The following is a 23,217-nucleotide window of genomic DNA, read 5'->3' on the forward strand; positions in this document are numbered from 1 at the left end:
TAAAAATGTATTGTGTGTGCAGAGGCATTTAGCCACTAGACGCAAGGGACCTTCTTCACAAAACATCTTGAGGCTAAAAGTAGAACATAACTTAGGAGAAGATTAAAAAAATAGTGACTCCTAAATTTTGATCTAAGAGTATTTCACAAAGCGTTTTAACACTAAAACATGCTCCTAAATCTGTGAAAGGTCAGAGGACTCCAACAAGACCGAACCACAAACGGTGGAGGTGAGTGACCAGCTCACATTTCAGCTGGAACTGGATCTCAGCTCTAAATATGAGGTCTGGAAACTTTTACTTAAAAGAAGTCAGAGATTATTTTAGATACATCACAAGTATGGGCTGTACAGTCACCACGATGAAACACCTGCTGCAGGACAGAGAGAGAAAGGCCTGTGGGAAACTGACAGCAGTATTTGTGTTCATGTCACACAGCCACATGCTAATAAGCTAGCATGTGTGTCAGCTACAGCTGGATGCCATTCCTGTGGGACACCAGAACATTTAGCAAACACCTGACGTTCATCTTCACAGAAACAGGTGCATCAAACCAAATTATTTGTTGCATGCAAATTAAAACATGTTTATTTTAAAGCAGTTAAAAGTCATCTAGTGTTTATTAACTGTGTTGTATAAGCTTTTGTGAACTTCATGCAGATCTTGTGATTTACATGACATCTCTTCATTTATTACTACAAAGTTGTAATAACAATTATAAATATTGTCTGCAAGCAGCAATTACTGGGCAAACTGAGGAGCTAAGCATGGCGTGGACCATCACACCAAATTCATTACTGAGAAACGGTTTTGTCTATCGACACAAAATCCATAATGTTTTGTCAACATGGTCTAAAGATTATATGATTTCTGTGAAAATCAGACCAACGGTCTAGGGGAGGTCGAAACAGCCAAAGAATCTATTAATACAAGTCTCTTTACAATAGGCAAAATTCACAGAAAGCTATTAGCATTTAAAATTTCATTATAACTGTCTCAAAACTATTTGAGTACTTTAAGGTCATAGTCTCGATGGCACATACAGAGTTTTGTAATGGTGCATCAATGCATTTGTGAAATGTATCATTTTTTATTAAAAAGCTCCACAAAGAGGCACAATCCCACAACGTTTTTAACATGTGCTTAGACTGTGTTCATACATATGTTTGAAAAATGTTGTGATGATTCGTCAATGCGTTCGTAAAATACAGCATTTTAGTACATAATTCAAAATGGCCGACGTCCAAAGCGGCTAACATGGGAAAATTTGATCTCGTTACACTCTGCATGATACACCCAATCTAAAGAGACACGATTTGTGATTTTTGACCAAACCTTTCAGAAGACAATCGAAATGAATATTTATAAACCAAGATTACATGAGATGCAAGGTTTATTAAAACTGCAAAGGCAAACAAATTATGATTATTTTGATAGATGTGAGGAGGGAGGAGAATTTATATGTGCATCATGTTGGGAAACAGATGAGTCCTCTACAAGGTTTGAGATGTCCTTCAAGAGGGCTAAGTTTGATCGGTTTCTGACTCACAGGAGCGAGGACACAAGGAGGATCAATTTGATTCAGACTCCCTCTCTCCCTTTGCCTGAGATCGGTGACGCAACAGACAAATCAGAAATTGTGACCACTGTTTCTCACTTGTCTGTCTCTGAGCTCATTGCTGCATCAGAGACCTGACTTCAGTTAGCTCAGCTTCATACACGGACAAAGAAAGGTTGGTAAAGACAAAAGGTGGCCCAAAGAGCTTGAAACTAACGTTCACATCAGATGTGAAATATCCATTGCAGGACTGTAAAATTGTGCATGGTGACCACTGTCTAGTGGAAATATTGTCACTACGCACAATATTTGTCAATTTAACTAAAGAAAGGCACCATTGGATTGAATTAACTAATCATCAGGAGATAAGACGATCCACACAATTGAGTTTTGATGATATCCAATATGTGCATTCCAACATTATTGCCCACAAACTAATGGGGCAGTAAATTATTTTACAGTGTTTAAACAAAATATCCAGTTTGCAGTACAGGAATAGAAAGCTTGGAAATGAACCGATGTCTGGGCAGTGGGCAACACCTCATGCTACCACGTGGCTACACCTCTTGAACTCCTGCCGTAAGATGCATACTGTAATGTACTGCCTGTCAGCATAGACACAAAGACCTGTTCCCATGTCAAAGATAACATGACATCTGTGACGGGGTTTCAAGTGAGCTGTGCACTTTCAGGTTCAAGAGCATTTACAGCAAATGGCTAACTGTAAGGAGCTTCTAAAAACAGCAAAGGCAAATGATTGTGTTATAGATGAATGGGAAGGTTCATGATTTGAAACAAGCTGACTGTTGTTTTTATTTGTTTAAATGCTAGTCTAAACCCAATGAACACTCTCCTCAATAAACAGTGAACATAGGATGGTGGTTCCAGTCATTCTGTACTTAGGTTATTACTCAAAGTCTTCAGAATGTGTTAATGCATCAAAGCATTGTGTTATAGTGCTCTAAGATTGTTTCAGTGTTTATTCTCTGAAGAAAAGGTTAAAATTAAAGTTTTATTTAGCCACTAGATGGCAGAAATAAGAGAGAAGAGAGACACTCTTGCATAAGCCTGCTTCGTGAGTGTATTCCAGACAAACTGTGTGTGTGTGTGTGTGTGTGTGTGTGTGTGTGTGTGTGTGACAGCGTGGGCCTGTTTACGCCTGCTCTGTACATTTTCACTGATTGTATATTTATCCAATCATAAAAGACCAGGGGCCATATGAATAAAGGTGTGCAGAGTAAAGTTGTAGTCTTAAGTGTCCAGATTCTAAGAATGACATAATTTTACTCTTATTCCTAGACTACAGAATAAGTGTGATTCATAAAGGATGCTTAGCATTCAGACTAGGTCTCAGCTCCTAAATTATTGAAGAGAGCTGAAGAGGTCTCCTAACCTAGTTAGGAGTAACAAGATGGCAGCAAAGAGGAGGAGACAGACACTTTCCAACAAAAATATGACATATTGGAGTTGATAAAACAATACAAACTTGATTGTCAAGATCAAAAAAGTATTATTTATATATATAAGTAATGAAAAGTAGTAATTCATTTTTATTTTTTATGGCTAGATATTTGGAAAAATGCAGCAATGCACCGGTGATGTCACAGTTAACAGGGTCTTACATATTGTGGCACTGACCCCACCAAACAACAACAGTAGTCACAACTGATGTGTGGATTTTTTTAATGACCCCACATTTCACTTAATCCATCAAAATACGTTAACAAACAAACAAACAAAGGTACCAGTGTTGCCACCTGCTTTCATTGAACGTAGCTTAAACTGGTCACTTAATCTTGCTGGATGACCTCATAAAGGTGAGTTCACTGATCTGCATTTGTATTTATATAGATCAGTTTGTCCAAGAAACTGATTTGTTTGGCTAGGTTAAAAAAAAATTAATAATAATTAAAAACAACAACAACAACAATGTCTATAAAGGGATAAGGAAGTCATAAGTCTAGAGACAAAATCATTAAATTGGCAACATTGCTGATTACAACATACATTATTTATATTTCATTGGTCCTCTTGTTTTTGCATGTGTTTATAATTTCTTTGTATGACAGCATGGCCAAAAATTATTACAGCACAATTCTGTAATAATTTAATTGCACTATTATCACAAATAAAACAACTAAGCAACTATGCAATATGCTTACAAAATCTTGCACATTTTTTTTTTTTTATTATTAAAGGTGAAGATGTCCAATTTCCTAGACCAGACATCACTCTTGGCCACTAATAACCCCCAAACCCAACTGATTTAACTTTTTTAACATCTGGCCCAAAGATAGCCTCACTAGCCTGGAGTTTGAAATCAACAATAATGATTCGCTTGAAACCTTTTGTTTGGCTTAGAGGTTGTTTTCATTCTTTTTTTTTTCACGCAATATAATAAATAAAATCCACCTTACAGAGCAATATCTATATATATATATATATATATATATACATATATATATATATATAGTCATGCATTAAACTAAAAGACTCTATAGAACTTTTGTTCAATCTTGTTATTATTTTTATTATATGTATGTTTTTGTATATTTGAACATTTATATATATATATATATATATATATATATATATATATATATATATATATATATATATATATATATATATATATCATTTTCAAACAAAATTGTTATATATATCTTTGTGAAATTTAAATATAAATATTTCCTCTTGCCATGCTACTGCTGCTGACATGGCGTTAAATCATAAATAAATATATGCTAGAAGGCATCAGTGCAAAGTTCAGTTCTTCACGGTACTTTAATCTTAATGTTGTGTTGTTTGTGCAGGATGTCCAGTATCTGAGGGAGGATGTCCATGTTGAGTAAAGGCTTGTCCATGTCACCGGCTCCTGTGCTCAGTGACCCGATACTGCACCTCATCCTCACTCGGTGTTTGGGTTTGAGCGATCGAAGAGATTCTGCCTCAAATCCCCGGTGTCTCTCATCAATTCCCAGAATAAACGTAGAGTTTCTTGCTAGCTGCAGGCACCACAGCAGCAGACCAATGAGAAAGCAAAGCATGACGCATAAGATGACATTATAAACCCACTCAAAGCAGTGATCAGAGACACAGGATGTGACATCAGCATCAGTGAGCTCATGGATGGACCTCTGGGCCAGTTCTGTAGGACTGGCACACACCGGCATCACAGAGACAGCTTTATTCCTCTGTAGCCATTGTCTTAAGTACTGGATGCTGCAGTCGCAGTGGAGGGGGTTCCCGGATAAATTGACCAGCTGCAGGTGGTGGAGCCGGTCTAAATGCCCTGGGGTTACGGTGGTCAGGAGGTTATTCTGCAGCAGGAGTTCAGTGGTTTCTTCAGGAAGATGAGGGATGCTTCTCAGGCCCTGCGAGCTGCAGTCCACCCTCAGACCTCGGGACGGTAAAGACTTGCACCCACAGGACTGGGAACTGACATGTGCAACGATCGAGCACAAGAGAAGAGTCAACCCTGAACCCAAGAGCATCCTGTGTGTGAAGAAACCACACATACTTCAGCACATATCTTTAGAAGCAGGGAGTTATTGACATCATTACATGCAATAAAAATCTGGAGCCTGAGTATGACCTAATGGTTAGTCCCTCCCCTTGAACGCAGATGAGCCTATTAGCAGGTTTAGGTTCAACCTTTAGGTTTCAGTGCCATAGAGAGAACAGCTGAAGCTCACGCTGGTTTGATGGTGTTTATGCTTCAACAATAGTAAAGTGATGTGCCTGGGTTCCTTGTAACACTGATTCCTGGGATCCTGAGAGGATGGCCAATAGAAGTTATTTTATTACATTTCCTAAACTCAAACAAAATGTCCCTAAGCATTCAACCCCAATCCAATGAAGACAAAAAACATTAACAACTGGTTGTTATACTCTCATTAAGGTAAAATTTTTAAAGCAGAACATTAATCTCATCTTGTGCTTCAGCAAAGTATCTCTGGCTAAAACTAGCTAACATTTAAGATAGCGAGTCCATGCTAAAGTACACCTAAATATTGAACTCAACATTTAAATAAAATTGCTAAAATATATTGTCTGTGCAAAGTTACTTCCACTATTATATACAGAGAGCATATAAACATGAAGAGACAATGCTGTAACTTTTGCATGATGTGCACAAGATCAAATATGTACATAGATAAAATTCATAACCAGAAGTGCATCCACCTAGAACAGTACAAATAACAGAACTATAGCAGTACTTTATGCTTCGTAATATTTCATTAGTGTAAACAGAGCTTGTGTTGACCTCAGTTTTTTCATTGAGAAATAAAGGACATAAAACAAAACAAATATAACAGGATATGACATCAGTGTATAGAGTGTTAAAGTAACACTGTCCAACAGTGACATGAAAGAGGTCAAACATCTCAAAAGACATTATAAACAGCACTGTGACTGCCATAATCATAATAATAAAACATATGCTGCTTTATATAAAGGAATGGGCTCTTTGATATGTCTGTACATACAGTATGTGACCCCAAAACTAGACATTTAAGTCTCTCTTGAAATGTTTGAATGCACTCAGATTAAACAGACTTCTGTGTGTGTGTAATGGATGTAAGACTTACCTTTTATCATGTGATTGACAGCAACTGAAAACGTGTAATAATCATTCTGGCTTTAAGCTAAGACGTACATCCACTATAGTTTTTTTCTGCAAATGTTTCTGTACATCAAAACAGGCATTGCTGGCGCTTTATACTGTGAGTGTCTGGACGTTTTCCTGTATCTGTGTAAGTTTGTATTGAGCAGTCAGAGCTCCAGCAGCATCACGTGATCCTCCCAGGGCTGGCCTGTGTGAGCAGAGGATAAGACTATCTCCGACAGCACATTACACATGCCCTGCTCACTGAAAGAGCTGGTGCTTTTATCTGCAGCTCAGAGGAGTTAGAAGAAACTGAAAACACAATAACTTGCTACCGTATATACATGATGAATGAGCAATGTTTAGCCTGCAGTGCGTACATGCAACACCTAAACAATGTACTCATCCGCTTTAGTTTCATGAAAATCTGCAATCCCTCTCTAAATGTATTCACGGACATCAAAATCAAAAATAATTGAAATGACAGACTACTGAATACAAACCGTATCATATAATTGTTTTATTTTATGTTCTGAATGTCGTCACAGTTTGAGTTTTACATTGTACACTGACATAGATAACCATCACATAAAATAAAACCTCAAAAGACAAGCATTCTCTGTTCTACAACAACAAGATAAACCAATGGCCTTTATTATGACCTATTTCTGCGAGTGATAGCAGCCTGTGAGGAGAGAAACATCCAACACCTCGCATTTAAAGAGACCTCATATTCTGCAGTCAGGATACTGTACACTCTATATACACAATGGTAACTTGGTCCCTAATATATCTATTACTGCTCAAATGTGTCTTTACAAGCCCTCTTTACATGGGCTTACAGTGGGACAAGATCGTTTAATGTCATCTTTTACACGGATGAGTTGCATTATCTGCAGTAACACACAACACAGTACAGAACGACAGATCGAGCACATGAAATGAAGAAACACATAAAAAGAGATGAATAAGAGCGAGAGGTAAAGTGAAATAAAAGAGTTAAGGCTGAGTGTTGATCAGCTCACGGGGGTCAGTGCATCTGAACCTGCAGTCCTTCATCTGTCAATCAAAATATCAGAAGCTCCTCATCTTATTAATATTTTATGCAAAACAAAATCTTTGGAAACGGTTGCTTTGTAAGTAATATAAATGCAAGATCTTTTAAATTAGTTTTCTTCTTAAAGTCAACATGAAATGACATTAACAAACCCATTTTACTTCATTGTGACCCCCCCCCCCCCCAACAAAAAAAAAAGAACACAAAAAGTTTTTCTTTTATCCATCAAGAAATGATGTAAAAATGGCCGGCGATTGAAGGAGTGGGGCTGAGAAATAAAAGGGTGCAATGATTTCAAGTACATTTTTTAAATAGAAAGAATAAGATGATTATGTTTTCTTTGAGTTTAACAGGAGGGAAGTATTATTAAGTGAAGTAAACATGGTTAGTTTAGTCTGTTCATGTTGACTTCAGTACATCAGATTGAATATTGAACACAGTATTTGTGATATGCTGAAAAGCAAACCTAAGGCTTTGGTTTGGGGTCATGAAAACGTGCTCAGAAGCAAAGGTTACACAATTCTGAAAAATATCAGCTTATATATCTGATCAGATTGCATCTTTACAACAATCATTTTCATTTGCCTCACTTCACAGACTAAAAGTTCATTTCTAGATGACTCTAAACATACAGATGCTTGCATAATAGAGCAGAATATTCACCTGAAACAATCTCCTGGTTGTTGAAAAGTAAAAAAAGAGGAGTACTTTTTACAGGATTGCACTTCATTGCCATGTTAACACTGGTTTATTTTCAACAATAAATAAACAGCCAAGAACAACATCAATAACAAATCACAGTTAAAGCCTAGCTGATCACTCTGACGTTTCATTCGATGTAAAAACACTAGAGAATCTATGATGAAGTAATAGTAAAGATGCTCTCGTCATCATGACAAACATATTGCACTTAAAAACAAACAAGAACAATCCATAAAATATAGAAAAATATTTCCGTAACTGGCCCTCAGATGTCCAGGAGTTTCCTCCAATGAAAAAAAAAAGAAATCATAAAATGATTTTTACAAAAACTACCCCAGGCATGCAGACATATTTTAACATCTCCTCAAACCCTTACTGTAAGTCTGTAAGATTCATATGATGCTGTACAACGTCAAAGTGCCACATGATACTGCATTTGTGCTTTATAACAGATCACAACGGAAGGTTTCCATGAGCGTACTTCTTTAAATATGACTTCCACTCAAACTCACCAAGATATTGTTCTCAAAAAGTTGTGAATACATCTTTTACAGTATTCTATAACATCGCTTTTTGCTGACAATGGTTTCAGTTACACTACTGTACTACTGTTCTACACATGAGACATAGCGGGTGCAAAGGTCAATGGCACGTTGATTAATGATGGTTTAGACAGCATGTGGAGCTGTCATCTAATTATAATACAGCGTTAGGACATCTACTCTGTGTTTCTGAGACGGACATTCACTCAAACTAGCAGAAACACAGTGGTTGAATACTAGCAAAACCACTATTTACTTTGTTTTTATAACCTCTCAAAGAAATCAAGAAAACCTGTCGGGAAAATAAATATCATATTTTGCATAAAGGCAACAAAACCCGTATTTAGGACCATTACGATGTTTCGCTGATATTAATCACAGATAAACACACTCCTCAAATTCTCAATAAATAAATAGGAAAACACAAAACTGCGATTGCTATTAAAATCATACTACTGCGATGTGAAAAACAAAACTATTGTGTTAAATGTTAAAATATTTGTGCAGCTTGGTAACTGTCTTTAATGTATGCTAATATTAACCAAAATATCATTACGTTTTCAAGGAACTGACTAAAAACTATTTAATAATAAAATAGTAATCATAATTTTTAATACCAATAATAGTTTTAATAATGCATTACAGCAAAAAATATGTAACAATGCAATATATCTTAATGGTCCTTGGTATTCTTTATGCAAAATATAAAGTCCTACTCTAATCGTGTGTCCTTGACCTGTGGCGGGATGAAGTGAGAGCGAGAGGCGTCAAACACAGATGTTGGGCTGGTGTGTGTCTGAAGCTCACACCAGGGTCTGTGCTCGCTGATCATATGCTGCTCTCTGTGGTGTGATGGTGTGCCCAAGACGAAGCGCTCGACCCGAATGCTTTCGAAGAGTGACCCAAGGAGGGAGTCTGGAGCGCGGTGTCCGTCAGGGAACAGATGCTCCTGGAAGAGCAGGTCTGCTAAAGATGGAGCCCTGTGACGAGAGACACGGACCAAACATTAATGAACTAATCAAACACTGTAAGTCAACTAGATTCTGAAGTGAAGTACTGCAAGTATCCACATGCATTTTCATAATCATTTCCTCCATAGACGTTAAGGCCTGGTTTCACTGACGGGGCTTAGCTTAAGCCAGGACTAGGCCTTAAATTAAGATATTTATAAATAAAAAAATAAAAAATATATTTAAGCAGCTTTTAACAAAATGCCTTAGAAGGTGTGCATCTTGAGACATATTTAAGAAAAGTCAGAGCAAGATATTTTTAGTTGAGACAGCTCAAACATATGTTTTAGTCTGGGACTAGCCTAGGGATTTTAATGTTTATTGAGATTAATAAAGTAGGACTGTCAAAATTAATGCATTAATACTGTGTCAACACAAACTCATTTTTAACGGCACTAGTTTTATTAACGCGATTAACGTAGCACGTATTTCCTGTTTGAACTGTGGCCTAACCTGGAGAAATGGACAATTCAGCCATAGACAGCAGAGCAGAAATGTAGGAAGAAAAAGGTCTTCTGAACGGTAAATTCATTTACAAAACAATGTCTGATGTTTCTGTCGACAAGACAAAAGATATCTGCTTTTATTGCCAATGTGAATTAAGTTATCAACAACAAATCTTTAACATGCAAAGCCTTGCTCTTTGGAGTGAGCCGTACTTCAGGCATTTACTGACACATCTTCAGCTGTTTGGTCTCTTTATTTCTGACAGACAATCACATTGTTTGATTCCCAATGTTAGATATTTAAACGGACAAGTCTAAGCAGCAATCCACTTTGAATGAATACTCAAATCATCCATCAAAATTAATATACATAAAAAAACAGACTGAAATCCACATTTGTCTCAGTCTTCAAAGGTCTGAGCTTGAACTGATGAGACTTGCAGGGACACCAAGCATTTGATTAAAGGAGAGCACTCTGTGTTTGTATGCATGAGGTTCATCGGCCATCTAACAGATACAAGTCAAAGCCCCTTTAAAAAAGAAGTGAAAGAACAGACTTGCATGAACATTAAACTATTTAAACACACACACACACACATGCACTGAGCACCAGCACTCACAGACAATTAAGCCCCAGTTTCATTAGGTGAGCAGTTCATGCATGTGAACAGCCAGGATGGGTACACATCAATAAACATGTTACAAAAAAACAAAACATGAAGCACAGAAGGTGCAAAGAAACATGCTTCCACCCTGCAGTCTAGAGACTAGTGCAGCTCCCATGCAGTAGCATAGATGAGAGATGTACATCACACCGGTAACATCCCTCTGCTCTAACCTGATGAACACACTGAACCTTCTGGATCATTATCAACATTAACTGAGTGCCAGTTTGCTCTCTATACTCCATCTATACTCCACACTACGCTCACAAACACTTGTGTGTAAATGATATATAAAGTAAGACTAAAAGAATAGTTTCAATACAATGTACATACAGCAGACTGAGTAGAGTTTCTGTGCTGTATTGCAGACCTGGAAAAAATGACATGAGATTTTTTACTCAAAAGTTGCCTTTATCTGTATACCGAAGCAGAGCCTGGTGGTTACTTGACAAAAACATTACAAAGTTGCTTGCGAGAATCTTCACCTTCACTGTTAACACACCTTATATAGTGTGATCATCACAACTCTCAAGAAATATCACTTCTAAATCACACCTCTTACATGCATGGTCTCTGTCGTTTAGCTTGAGCTTCTCTAAAGATTTGGCCTTCTTGTCTTTATTATGATAGGACAGTAATGAGCGAGGAAGTGAAGTGGACGAGAGAGGAGGTCTGGGAGCCAGGACACACTCAATGGAGCTATATTTCTGCACGCTGTCCAGCAGGAGACTGACGCCAGCAGATCCTCTCTGTTTCAGCTTTCTTCCCGTTTATCTGCTTCCCCTTAGTTTCCTGGTTTGGTGATTAGCTCCTTCTCACCTGTGCTGTTTTATCCTGATTATGTTCCTGTTGTATATGTTTCCTATATTTTCATTGATCATGTTTCTCCAGAGGGTTTTGTGTTGGACTTCAGATTAAAGTCAGTTTTGTGTAATAAAACCGATCCAAAATATCAGTATCAGTAGTGGAAACCATTAGGAAATGCTAGTGAATGGATCTACAAAGTGAATCAATGAAATATAAAATGCTACTTTTAAATGTGCCCTTTTATTTCTAAAATGCTTGTTAAATGAGTTTAAATGTATGTACAATAATATTGTAAACTATGCTGTATTCACCCAAATAAATTTAATTTGTCTTGTATTTTGTCTATGTCCATATTCTTATATGAAAATATACAAGCTGAAAACACTTGAACTGAAAACTTTTAGTGCTATTATATAGTATTAAGCCTCAGATGTCAACTGTATATTGGATTTCTTCTTTAAATTATAAAAAAGTTCAAATAAGAATGGCATTATAGTGTTAAACTAAAATTACAACAATGGAAAAACCCTTAAGATAACATGTATAAAGAAAAAAACTTAGAATAACATAGGTGGACTTTGAAGGATTAATTACTGCTTTGAAGGATTACGTAATTGTGGCATCCATAATTATAATTGCGATTAGAAATTTGATGAATTGTGCAGACCTAATTCTGTCCAGTATTTGGTTGTTTTTAACCCAGGATTGTTTTAGAGAGCAAGCTTGAAATGGTAGACAGGTGAGTGTATCCCCCAAAACACACCATTAACAGGAACATACAGCATCACCCTAACAGCAGACACACATCTTGTATAAAGATAGCTGAGACCAGACGCGCAGAAAAGACACTTCCTGAGGAATCAACAGTGAACGGCCAGAATGGAGCTACCTGGACTGCTGGACGCAGGTGTGTTAAACAGACAAAGTGCCCCAGCAGTGGAGGAGACAGAGGAAACCAAAGGGAGCTGAAGCTCTGCCGTGTCAGACCCGGGCTAAACCAGACTGACAGTTAGAGATGCACCCTTTCAGAAACTACATGTGCTGAGCGGGAAGTTCATTGTACACAAGTCCTGGATTGTCTGCAAACTGTTGTGTTCATCCTGATTTGCCATGAGTAGTGAATGCAGTTTTACTGTAAATTATATACAATGGAAATAAATTTGTATGATCAATTCAAAGATGTGAAAATACCCACTGTTTAAAGCCACAAGAAGAAAACAATATGTGTATGATAGGATTTTGGTGCCACTAACCACTTGCTTATTACACAATTTTACAGCTCATAAACCCTTTGCACTTAAACCTTGTGTATTTTTTACTTAATTCTGTGAATGCAAGCTGCAAATCCTAGGACCCATACTGCAGTCATCTAATGTTACCAGTGGAAATATTATTTGTAATATAATATGTGAAAAGATTATGTACAGGAAAATCATTCTACACAGGAAATCAAACGAGCATAAAACCACTTCCTGTTTTTACTGATCAGAAAGGCCATCTGCTCATCAGTACATCAGATGCACTGAACTCACCTGCTTCAGAAAGGTCACGCAGGGAGCTACTGAGCGCGCTCCGCTTTAGCCCCTCCCCCATGGTGTACGTGTCATCCAGACTAGTGCGACCCATGGTGCTGTTTCCGCTCTCCTTCTTTAGGCCTGACATGCTCTGAGACATACTGGGTCTGACCACTCCTTTCTGTTTCTCCAGCTCAGCTGCAAACATTCAAACACACACATACAGTCATTTCAGTCCTACAGCATACAACTACGAAGAACATCGTACATAGACAACAAGCAAGAACTAAGCAGCGTTGCCAAGTTTTCACAACAATAACCCGCTCAAATGCTACTCAAAACTAGTCCAAAACTAGCCCAATCAGGATTCAAGGGGAAAAAATTGACTTTTTTTGGGGGGGGGGGGGGGACAATTTTCATTTCAGGGACTACATATCTCATTATTGGGGTAGCTTCAGAACCCGTGGACATGAAGAATAAAGCCACGGATATAAAAATACGGGAAAACCGCAGACTTGGCAACACTGGAGCTGAGTGATTTAGCGGCTAGTCCTCTCTCTACAGTAAAGCTGATTTCAGTTTAATGTGCTTTATTTACCATAACATTCATAAAGAATATTCAGCATAAAATTATATGGTTATCCATCAGAAAAGAGGAAACAGTAACAACCTTAGTTTTTACAATTTCTTTGTTTTTGTACAAATGAGTCATAAGTCAAATGAGAAAAATTTGAAATAAAACACTAGAAATAATCTCGAAGAATGTTGAGATTTAAAAATGAATATACATGAATTCTGATCTGCAATTCATGTAGCAGTCGCAATGCACAAAATTCAGATGCATATCTGATTTATTTTCACATTAGAAGGTGGCCCAGATCAGAACTGAGATGTCAGATGATTTTTCTGATTTGAGCCACGCTGGGTTTCTGATGTGGGAATGAAACCTCTGAGTCTGACCCTTACAATCAAACATGTAAATGACCATTATAATATGATTGGATGACCTTGATGTCACACATGAAATGAAAAGCTGAATATAAATGAACATGCAAATAGAGACAGTCACATGCTAATGAGACCATGGAGGTGAAATGATAAATTTCAAGAAGATCACGAGATTTCTGATGTTTGCTCTTTATTCCTAACAACTGTAACTCTGTCTCTGAAAACCACATTAACATGGGCAGCTCACAAAACCTGCTTAGCTAACGGTGAGGATGAGGAAGAATAAAGGTCTGTTTACACTCTATCCGGTACTTTTCCATTTCCTGGACCTCAGCGATGGACTCTCGCAGGTCGCTGGTGAATCTCTTGCGGTCCTGAGAGTTGGGAGCGTTCAAATTGATCAGGACTTTGAAGTCTGCACCAGGGATGGCTGAAGTCAGCCGGATACCATTCGGATAGACTGAGAAAAAAAGACAACACAATTTAACTTTAGGCTAATTCACACCACACTGATAAACGCTGACAGATGGCAGCAGCTTTTGTCTGATCAGTGTTGTACCCTGTCTGTGTCTGATGGTGTCTGTCGAATCTAATTTGTTCAGTGACTGAACACGCTGGATGGGCTCTTTTTGGGAGGAGGGATGTCACAGAATGAATGTGTCTGTCAGAGCAGTATGAAGTGGCCTTTAGGATACATACAGCCTTGCGTGTAAGAGTGCCATAAACTAAGAAATTAAACATATTTCTAAGAAATTAAACAACAAACTCTATTTCAAGGTCCAATTCTAACTATTAACCAATAATTAGCTACTACTTTTGCCTCAATTAACTCCTAATTTGCTGTTTATTAATAGTTAGTGAGGTAGTTGTTAAGTTTGGGTATTGTTTAGGATTAGGTTACGCAGAATATGTGCTTTATTAATAAACAGCCAATATGATAATAACAGGCATGTATATAAGAAACTAGTTAATAGTGAGAATCGGTCCTTATATTAAAGTGTTACCAAATATTTTTTTCAATTCAAAAACAAAAATGTCAATACATCACTGAATTAAACTACATAAATGTACAATTTAGAGACTACCACAACTTTAAGTCTGATCATTGTCTTTCTATCTGAGAAATCATTTGTTAATTTTCATTACAATTCTTGTATAAATAATTATCATTGATTCCTTATTAAGCGCTGTCAAATTATTAATCGCGAGTAACCACATCCAAAATATTTTTTTTATATAATATATGTGTGTGTACTGTGTATATTTATTATGTATATATAAATATAAAAACATACAATATATATATTGAAAATATTTACATATTTATATACATATCATTTATATTATATAAAAAATATTTAATATCTGAAAATATAATTTTTTTTCTTAAATATATACAAGAATGTGTGTTTATTTACATATACAATACAATACATATACACAGTACACACACATAATATGAAAAAAAATATTAATATTATGTTAATGGCACTTCTAGCCTTCCATTCAGAAAGATTGATTGTGTTCATATTTCTTACACTGGTTCTCAAAGAGCATGACTTGCATCCCGTACAGAGAGAAAGACTGCCTGAAACTATACGTCACTGAGTTTTTCTTCTTCTGGAAGATCTTGGTCACCTGTTACAAAGATGCAGAAATCAGTGATCAACACATGCTGATATCTGTCCATTAATGGGAGTATTTAGCTTTAGTAGACGATGCAGCACGCTCATGTGGTGTGATCTCTCACCACCAGCAGGTCATTAAACAGGAAGATCTCCCGCTGGTGCTGCCCCAGTTTCTGCAGTCTGTTGGGATCTGGCACCTCGAACAGTCTGCAGTAGCACACCAGCCTGCGATGGGCCTGAGACAGCACCTGAGACACACACACACAAACACACACACACACACACGCACGCACACACACACACACACGCACACACGCACACACACACACACACACACATGCACACACACACACGCACGCACGTGCACGCACACACACACACACATGCACACACACACACGCACACACACGCACACACACACACACACATGCACACACACACACGCACGTACGTGCACGCACACACACGCACAAACACACACACACGTGTTTGTTTCTCTATCATGGTGGAGACTTTCCACCGACCGACGCCTGTTTTTATACTGAGCTATGATATATTGTTCTACTGATCTACTGTTTTTATAAAGAGCTAGCTATAAAACTATAACCTAACACACCCTAACCCTTTATTTACCTTTTATTATTGCTGTCACCAATGTGAATTTCCACAAAACGAGGAAGTTGTGTCAGATTTAGCTCACTTATGAACGAAAATTTGCATCCAAAATATGGTTAAAGGGATAGTTCACCAAAAACATGAAAGTGCTCTCATAATCCACTTTCCCTCAAGTTATTCCAAACCTTTATGAGCTTCTTTCTTCTGCTGGACACAAAATTAGTTATTTTGAAGAATGCTGGTAACAAAACAAGTTGACGGTTGCCATTGAATTCCACAATATTAACAACAACAACAACAACAACAAAAAAAAAACTATGAAAGTGAATGGTTATAAGCAACAGTTTGGATACCAACATTCTTCTAAATATCTTCTTTTGTAACAACCTTTGTAACAATATGATTTTTGGACGAAGTATCCCTCTAAGTACTGTAAGTATACACACACAGTCTTAATTACAGATTAATTTACTGTTCATGACGTGAAGCATTTCAATCAGCTTTTAACTCTTGGAAGGGTCTTTTACATTTTGGTCCTGTTACCAAATCTTTACATACTGTATCAATATTTAAATTATGCATTGAAAGGATAAAGAAAATGTTTTACATCCAGTGCGAAATATTCAGTTATTGATTTTAGGTTCAGATATGACATTTGGAAAGAAAATTACATTAGGTAAAGTGTCTATGGTAGTGAAGCGTGGAAAGAAATAACAATTTGTCACACACAGACGGACAGCTGCTGTATTCATGCATCATAAAAAAATACTTACACATCCAAGGCCATGGTGAAGTGATCCCATCTGTAATGCAAGAGGAGAAGTCGAGATATGTGTGTGTGTGTATTAATGCAATTCTCTTTATGAAATCCTAAATTGTCATATCTGAATTGTTGAAGAATGACCATAAAAGTCTGCATCTCTTAACAAATTTAGTACAGTTTCATAAAGCAGGATTATGATGAACCTACTTGCTTCTTGCCCACAATGAGTTTCTCCACCTTCTGCACCTGAGACACATGGTCCTCATTGGTTTTGAGCTCCTTCTTCTGGATCCGCTCGTAAATCCCGACCAGCATCTCCCGAGGGATGTCCTCGCCATCATCGACCCCTTCCAACACAAACACAAGACCATTACAGCTGCAATAGTGCTTCACAGCTGTACCTGTTATGTTTGTGTGCGTTTCAATCAAACCTCGCAGATTCTTGACGAAGTCCTCAAGCTTCATCTTGCGTTCTGGCTTGACGTTGGGGCTGTACATGTCTGTGTTGAGGAGGATGATGGCGAAAGCCAAGATGAAGATGGTGTCAGGGTTTCTGAACTGACGGACCACATCAGGGTTACAGATGCAGTAGCGCTGGCTGAACAAAAACACACCCAAGATCACAATCATGGTAAAACATTTCAATCTGAAGCAATGAAAATTATCTTTTTAGAGTTAGTGCTGCTTGTTTGTCTTTTACCTTGTATATTTGTCTTTTCTAAGTTACATCACTTCATAATGATGCTTGATAACACACCTGAAAGCCTCGATCAGGCGCTCCACTTTCTGTGCCTCGCCCTGAACCCGGATTTGAGCCTGAAATTTCCGCAGGGCTTCATCCAGCTCCATCACTGAGAAATCCAGCTCATCCACCACACAGCTGCAACACACACACACACACACACACACACACACACACACACACACACACACACACACACACACACACACACACACACACACACACACACACACACAGGTGCTTCACGGTGATAGATGAACCTGTTCTTCTAGAGGGTTCCATAAAGAACCTTTAACATGGATGGTTCTTTAAAAAATCTTCGACTGAATGGTTCTTTGTGGAACCAAAAGTGGTTCTTATATGGCATCGCTGTGTGAGAAACTTTTAAACATCTTTCATTTTAAGAATGTGCCCTCAAACGTCAACACATACCTGCTGAATGCCACAAAACAGGGTACAGAAAGTGTGTTTTGTTTTGTTTTTAAATTCATTATCAGTAGAAAAACTAAAGTTCGTAGCCTGATTGGGAGCGAGTAGCTAGGTTACAAGTTACATGGTTGAATAGTTGATTTCGACAAACAGTGTCAGAGATAGACCTATTGTTTGTGTAAGATAGAAGAGGTCCAAATGATCTCACTTTGTTTGAATTAGATATTTAATGTGTTTCAAACTGTATGCTAGGATCACTTTATTTAAGTTAGTTTTTCTAAAACATTCAATACAAAACATGGGATTTATGTCTGTAATTTGTGTATTTTATTTGTGGAACGTGGCAATTATAAACTATGAAAAACTGATATCACGTAGATGAATAAATGAAAAAAAAGGCAAATACTTACTCTAAAACATCCCTGTTGAACTGTTTCTGTCTGTTCCCAAGAAATTCTCCAATCATTTGTCGACTCAAGCCCTTCCTCTGCAGCAGGAAGTGGGCCACACCCACGGGAGTGTCCGGAATAAAGCCCCTCTCCGTCAGGTACTGGACGCCCTTCTCTGGCTTTCTGAAAGTAGATCAGCAGGTCTCATCCTACTGAACGCTCAAAATCATCGTCATAGTGGCTATAGGACATGCAAACTAAAACATAAATGCAATCCAAAAAAAGAAACTTGAAAAGGTATAGGAAGAATAGTATTGAATAATAGGAAAAATAATATTTCTTCAGCTGAAAAGAGTTACTGTGCACAGTTTTGATTCATATGATGTACTCTCTCTCCAGTGTGGAATAAAATCCTCATTATTTATATTTACTTTAGCAAAACTTTCTTATGTGTCTCGTGATTAAAAAGTAAGCAAGATTATATTTTACAAAAAATAAAATAAAAAGTTCTAAATAATAATAATGATTACTTAATATTGTTTCCACAAGCTCATTTGTGATTCATAGATGTCAAATCTGAAAGAGAGGTGTGCGTGCGTTTTCTATGGATACATTCATTCAATGAGGGACATATACGCATATTTGAGAGATGATCGTAAGATCAATTTTAGGATGTTTTCTAAGCAATATTTTATAACTGAGGCCCCAGATTTGTAGGACAGACATCATAAGTCTTTTTGAACCAGAAATAACAAACATCCCTCCTACAGTCTTTATCTAAATATTCAGTACTGGCATCATCAAGCTCAATAAGTTGAAGAGATGAAGTAATATTTGCTAAAAAAATACCAGTTTTGGCCAATTTTGTTAATTCTGATCACTGGTCATCATCCCTGAAACATTTAGAAAGATTTTCAAGGCTGGCACAAAACATGTTTTGGAAAAGTTATTACACCAGAATTTGAGAATGCTAAATTAGGATATAAAATTGGTGATACAATTAGTGAAAACATACCTAAACAACAAATAAAATAATAATTAAAAATAAATAATCAAAACATCCATCATATATACATTAATATTAATATCACAGGTCAGAGAGCTCTTGGAATGCTTAAAATAATATCTTAATTTGTGTTCTGGAGATGAATGAAGGTCTTACAGCTTTGGAACGACATCAGGGAGAGTAATTAATGACATCATTTGTTTTTTTGGGTGAACCTTAAAGGGATCTTAAATAGGATCGTGCAGAACAAGGCATTAATACATGCTTTATAAGTACTAATAAACAGCCAAAATTCTAGTTATATGCATGCTAATAAGCAGCTAGTTAACAGTGAGAACTGATCCTTAATATAATATAATATAATATAATATAATATAATATAATATAATATAATATAATATAATATAATATAATATAATATAATATAATGACCCTGGAGCACAAAAGCAGTCATCAGTAGTACAGGTATACATGCAGCAATTGCCAACAATACAATGTATGGGTCAAAATTATCAATTAGCTATTTTCTGCCTAAATCATTAGGATATAAATTAAAGATCATGTTCCATTAAGATATTTTGTAAATGTCCTATCGTAAATATATCAAAACTTAATTTGGACCACTTTAAATATTATTTTCTCAATATTTTGATTGTTTTGCACCCTCAGATTCCAGATATTGAAATAGCTATATCAAATCCAGATATAGCTCTACCTTAACAGACCATACATCAATGGAAAGATTATTTCTCAATGCTGTATAAATCTCCGTTTTGATAACTGTAATACATACTTATTGAAGAGGTTGAGGCCGATGCGGTATTGTCTCTTGCGCATGAGATCGCTGCTGAAGGCCGGAGAGTCCCAGCTGTTGCGAGTGTCTTTGTGGTACGTCTGTTTGCTGAGACTATGTTCGTCTCTGGATGAGACTTCTGAGTTTATCGTGTCAATGGAGTTTGAATTGCTGTTGATGCTGTCATTGTCTCCGTCTGAGAAGTCAGACTCGGACTTGCTCTGTCGCTTGCCGTTGGTGGCCAGGTGGCTCTCCAGCTGCCGGTGTCGAAGCGGCTCTTCGTCCCCAGAGAGCGAGGGGACTCTAGGAGGTAGCCCTTGTTTGGGACGGGGTCCGGCTGCGGTGTGTTGGTGAATGTTTAGCGGCTGGACCGAATCTTGCTTGGACCGGTGGCTTGTATCTGCTGCGCTGTCGCTGGGAGGCTCAATGGTCAGCAGGGGTAAGCCTGGTCCCTGGCGCTCGAGGGAAGGAGTGTCCACGTCCAGCTTCTCATCCCTGGAGTCCGTGGATGGCTGGACCAGCGGAGAGAGCTCCTCTTCATCGATGAAGAGTGTCACGTCACAGACCTCATCATCCTGATGTTTGTTCTCCTGACAAACCACTTGCTCGGGCTGCGTCTCCTCTCTGTGCAGACTACGGCAGTTCAGTGCATCATCGATCGACTCGGCCAGTGACTTCACTTGCCTGGAGAAAGTGTCCTCTAGCTGTGTGATTGTGTCCGTCAAGTCGTTTTGAGCTTCTGGGGCTTCCAAAATGACAGGAACCATCTCTGTGGCCTGCACCATGCCTCCTACATGGCTGACGTCATCCAGGAGAGACATTTGCCTCCCCTCCAAAACAGATCCGTGGGCTTTCTCAGGCCCCTCAAAGGAAAACTGCATCCTCATGTTGGACAGAAGGATCCTGCGGGTCATGCGGTTCTCCGACATCGAGCTCCTGAGACGCTCAAAGTTCTTGTTCATCTGGTGTTGGCGGAAAGCTGTCTGGATGGTGCGCGCTGCATGGCGGGTTATGAAACGGCCTCCGTATTTCCGCTCAAGCATTTCCACCTTAGAAAGCCAAGAAACATATGATTAGGACTATATCATGACAAACCAATTAGGGTTAATAAGAAGGTACAACACATTGTGTATAGTTATTTTGGTAGTCAGCTTTATACATTCTACTAACTATAAGTAGCTTGCAACTACATGTCAACTAGTGCTAGAAGATGGTCATGTTTGTTGTTACAGTTGACCTGTAGTTGCAAAGTTACTGTTTTACATGACTTTTACATGTCTTGCTTTTAGAGTGTTCTTTGTTGGTCAACCACTTCTGGGGAGGGTAAGAACGGTCTTGATTTCTCTCCATTTGTACACAATCTGTTTTACTGTGGATTGGTGCAGTCCAGTCTTTTTAGAGATGTTTTTGTAACCCTTTCTAGCCTGATGAAGAACAGGTCCTCAGAGATCTCATTTGTTTGTGCCATGATACACTTACACAAACATGACCAAACTTTGCTAGATCCCTGTTCTTTAAATAACACACTGACACCTGATAGTCATCTCACTGATTAAAAACACCTCTGAACAGATGGACTCTAACTTTACTTCAAATTAACAGCTGATCCTACAGATTCACATACTTTTGCCACTCACAGATTTGTAGTATTGGATAACTTTTCTGAATAAATAAATGACAAAGTATATATTTTTAACATACAGCACAAGCCTAATGAATATAACCATTAAAACGAAAATAATAAAAACTAATAAGAAACATCAAATGTAGCGCAGCAAATTCTGGGAATGTCAGTTCATTTATACTTCCAAAAGTATTACCATAAAATTACATTAAATGCATTGCTGTTTTACACCATATATTATAAGAATTTACCATTAACCAATTAATTTTTATTTTATTTTATTTTTGCAATTCTTTTACCTTTTTTTTACAATGTACTAATACTGTAATGACTGCTAGCTGACATGTAGGTGCAAAGTTACTTATTAGTAGAATTTCTGATTATCTACAATGTTATGTGTGTGTGTGTGTTTGTGTGTGTTTGTGTGTGTTTGTGTTTGTGTGTGTGTGTGTGTGTGTGTGTATGTGTGTGTTTCAAAATAAAGAGTTTTGAAACATACACTATGTTGTTGATAATCATGAATGTGCAAACTACAAAATGCAGCATACGTTCGTTCAAATCTCTGATGCACTTTTAATTTGCTGGGCCACTGTACCTTCTTGTCCTGCAGGTCTGTGGAGAGCTCATAGCTCTCAGAGAGGGAGCGCGAGCGCTTGATGGCCTCCTCCTCTGCCTGCTTGCGGAGGATGGACTGAGAGTGCTGTAGTTTGGGCCGCTGAGGGCGCTGTGGGCCTGGCTGGACACTGTGACCGTACACTGTGCTTTCAAACTGCTCTGGACTCAAGGAAGAACTGTGTGTGACAGGGCCTCGTCCATGGCCATATCCTGTGCTGGTGTCCAAGGAAGGGCCGGCCTCACTGTTCTGAACATTCCCCTCCACACTAGACAAGACAAGAAAGCAAATGAATGAATGTAACAATACATTTACATGGCACAGTGGGTCATATTCACTAACAATTTCACATACATTGCATGTGCGGAAAAGATTATCATGCAAACATTCTGCTGTTCTTATGCACATTTTTCTTAGCCTTTCTAATGCTGACAAATCCATCCATATTGTTTTAAATGGACAAATATAATGCCATAGTTATTATTAAGCATCTAGGCTTTCTGTAGGACCCCTCCAGTATAGGTATTAACTGTCTCTAGGCACTCTAGCCTAGGATTTTCATGTAAAACCAAGTGTACCATTCCCGCTACCAGCTGAGATTTACATTTTTTTATAAGCTTCTGCGATTCAGGCTGCATTTTCATGCCTGAACTATCCTAGATAGAGATCTAATTTTTTACTCTGAAATAAGTAAGATTTAGGGCCCATTCACACCAAATGGCTTTTCAGTTTGTGTTGAGTTTTGTGTTAAACTTATTT

At 37.8% G+C, this 23,217-nt stretch overlaps 2 protein-coding genes across 7 annotated transcripts in view; both read right to left on the reverse strand.

Annotated features, from left to right (window-relative positions):
- Positions 1–4,321: 4,321 nt before the first annotated feature.
- Positions 4,322–6,318, reverse strand: LOC128011291 (platelet glycoprotein IX). Of its 2 annotated transcripts, XM_052593529.1 has the most exons (3): positions 6,149–6,318; positions 5,152–5,329; positions 4,322–5,051 (listed from the first exon to the last, which is right to left on the reverse strand). In XM_052593529.1, exon 3 carries the CDS (start codon positions 5,048–5,050, stop codon positions 4,331–4,333), a length of 720 nt encoding a protein of 239 aa, XP_052449489.1. In that variant the 5' UTR covers position 5,051; positions 5,152–5,329; positions 6,149–6,318; the 3' UTR covers positions 4,322–4,330. The 2 variants fall into 2 exon arrangements, with proteins under 2 accessions (XP_052449489.1, XP_052449490.1); XM_052593530.1 differs by lacking the exon at positions 5,152–5,329 and having other exon boundaries at positions 6,149–6,317.
- Positions 6,319–6,670: 352 nt separating this feature from the next.
- Positions 6,671–23,217, reverse strand: part of LOC128011273 (IQ motif and SEC7 domain-containing protein 1) — a 67,659-nt gene continuing 51,112 nt past the window's right edge. For all 5 annotated transcript variants that reach the window (XM_052593496.1, XM_052593495.1, XM_052593493.1 and 2 more), the window contains 12 exons: positions 22,441–22,726; positions 20,222–21,270; positions 18,444–18,605; positions 17,620–17,742; positions 17,294–17,460; positions 17,070–17,209; positions 16,873–16,902; positions 15,607–15,732; positions 15,395–15,494; positions 14,155–14,316; positions 12,927–13,106; positions 6,671–9,446 (listed from right to left, as the gene is read on the reverse strand). In XM_052593496.1, coding sequence (XP_052449456.1) covers positions 9,433–9,446; positions 12,927–13,106; positions 14,155–14,316; positions 15,395–15,494; positions 15,607–15,732; positions 16,873–16,902; positions 17,070–17,209; positions 17,294–17,460; positions 17,620–17,742; positions 18,444–18,605; positions 20,222–21,270; positions 22,441–22,726 — 2,539 coding nt within the window. In that variant the 3' untranslated portion in view covers positions 6,671–9,432. The remainder of the gene's footprint in view (positions 9,447–12,926; positions 13,107–14,154; positions 14,317–15,394; positions 15,495–15,606; positions 15,733–16,872; positions 16,903–17,069; positions 17,210–17,293; positions 17,461–17,619; positions 17,743–18,443; positions 18,606–20,221; positions 21,271–22,440; positions 22,727–23,217) is intronic.

Source organism: Carassius gibelio, chromosome B23 (genome assembly GCF_023724105.1).
Source record: "Carassius gibelio isolate Cgi1373 ecotype wild population from Czech Republic chromosome B23, carGib1.2-hapl.c, whole genome shotgun sequence".
In the NCBI taxonomy this organism is placed as follows: Eukaryota; Metazoa; Chordata; class Actinopteri; order Cypriniformes; family Cyprinidae; genus Carassius; species Carassius gibelio.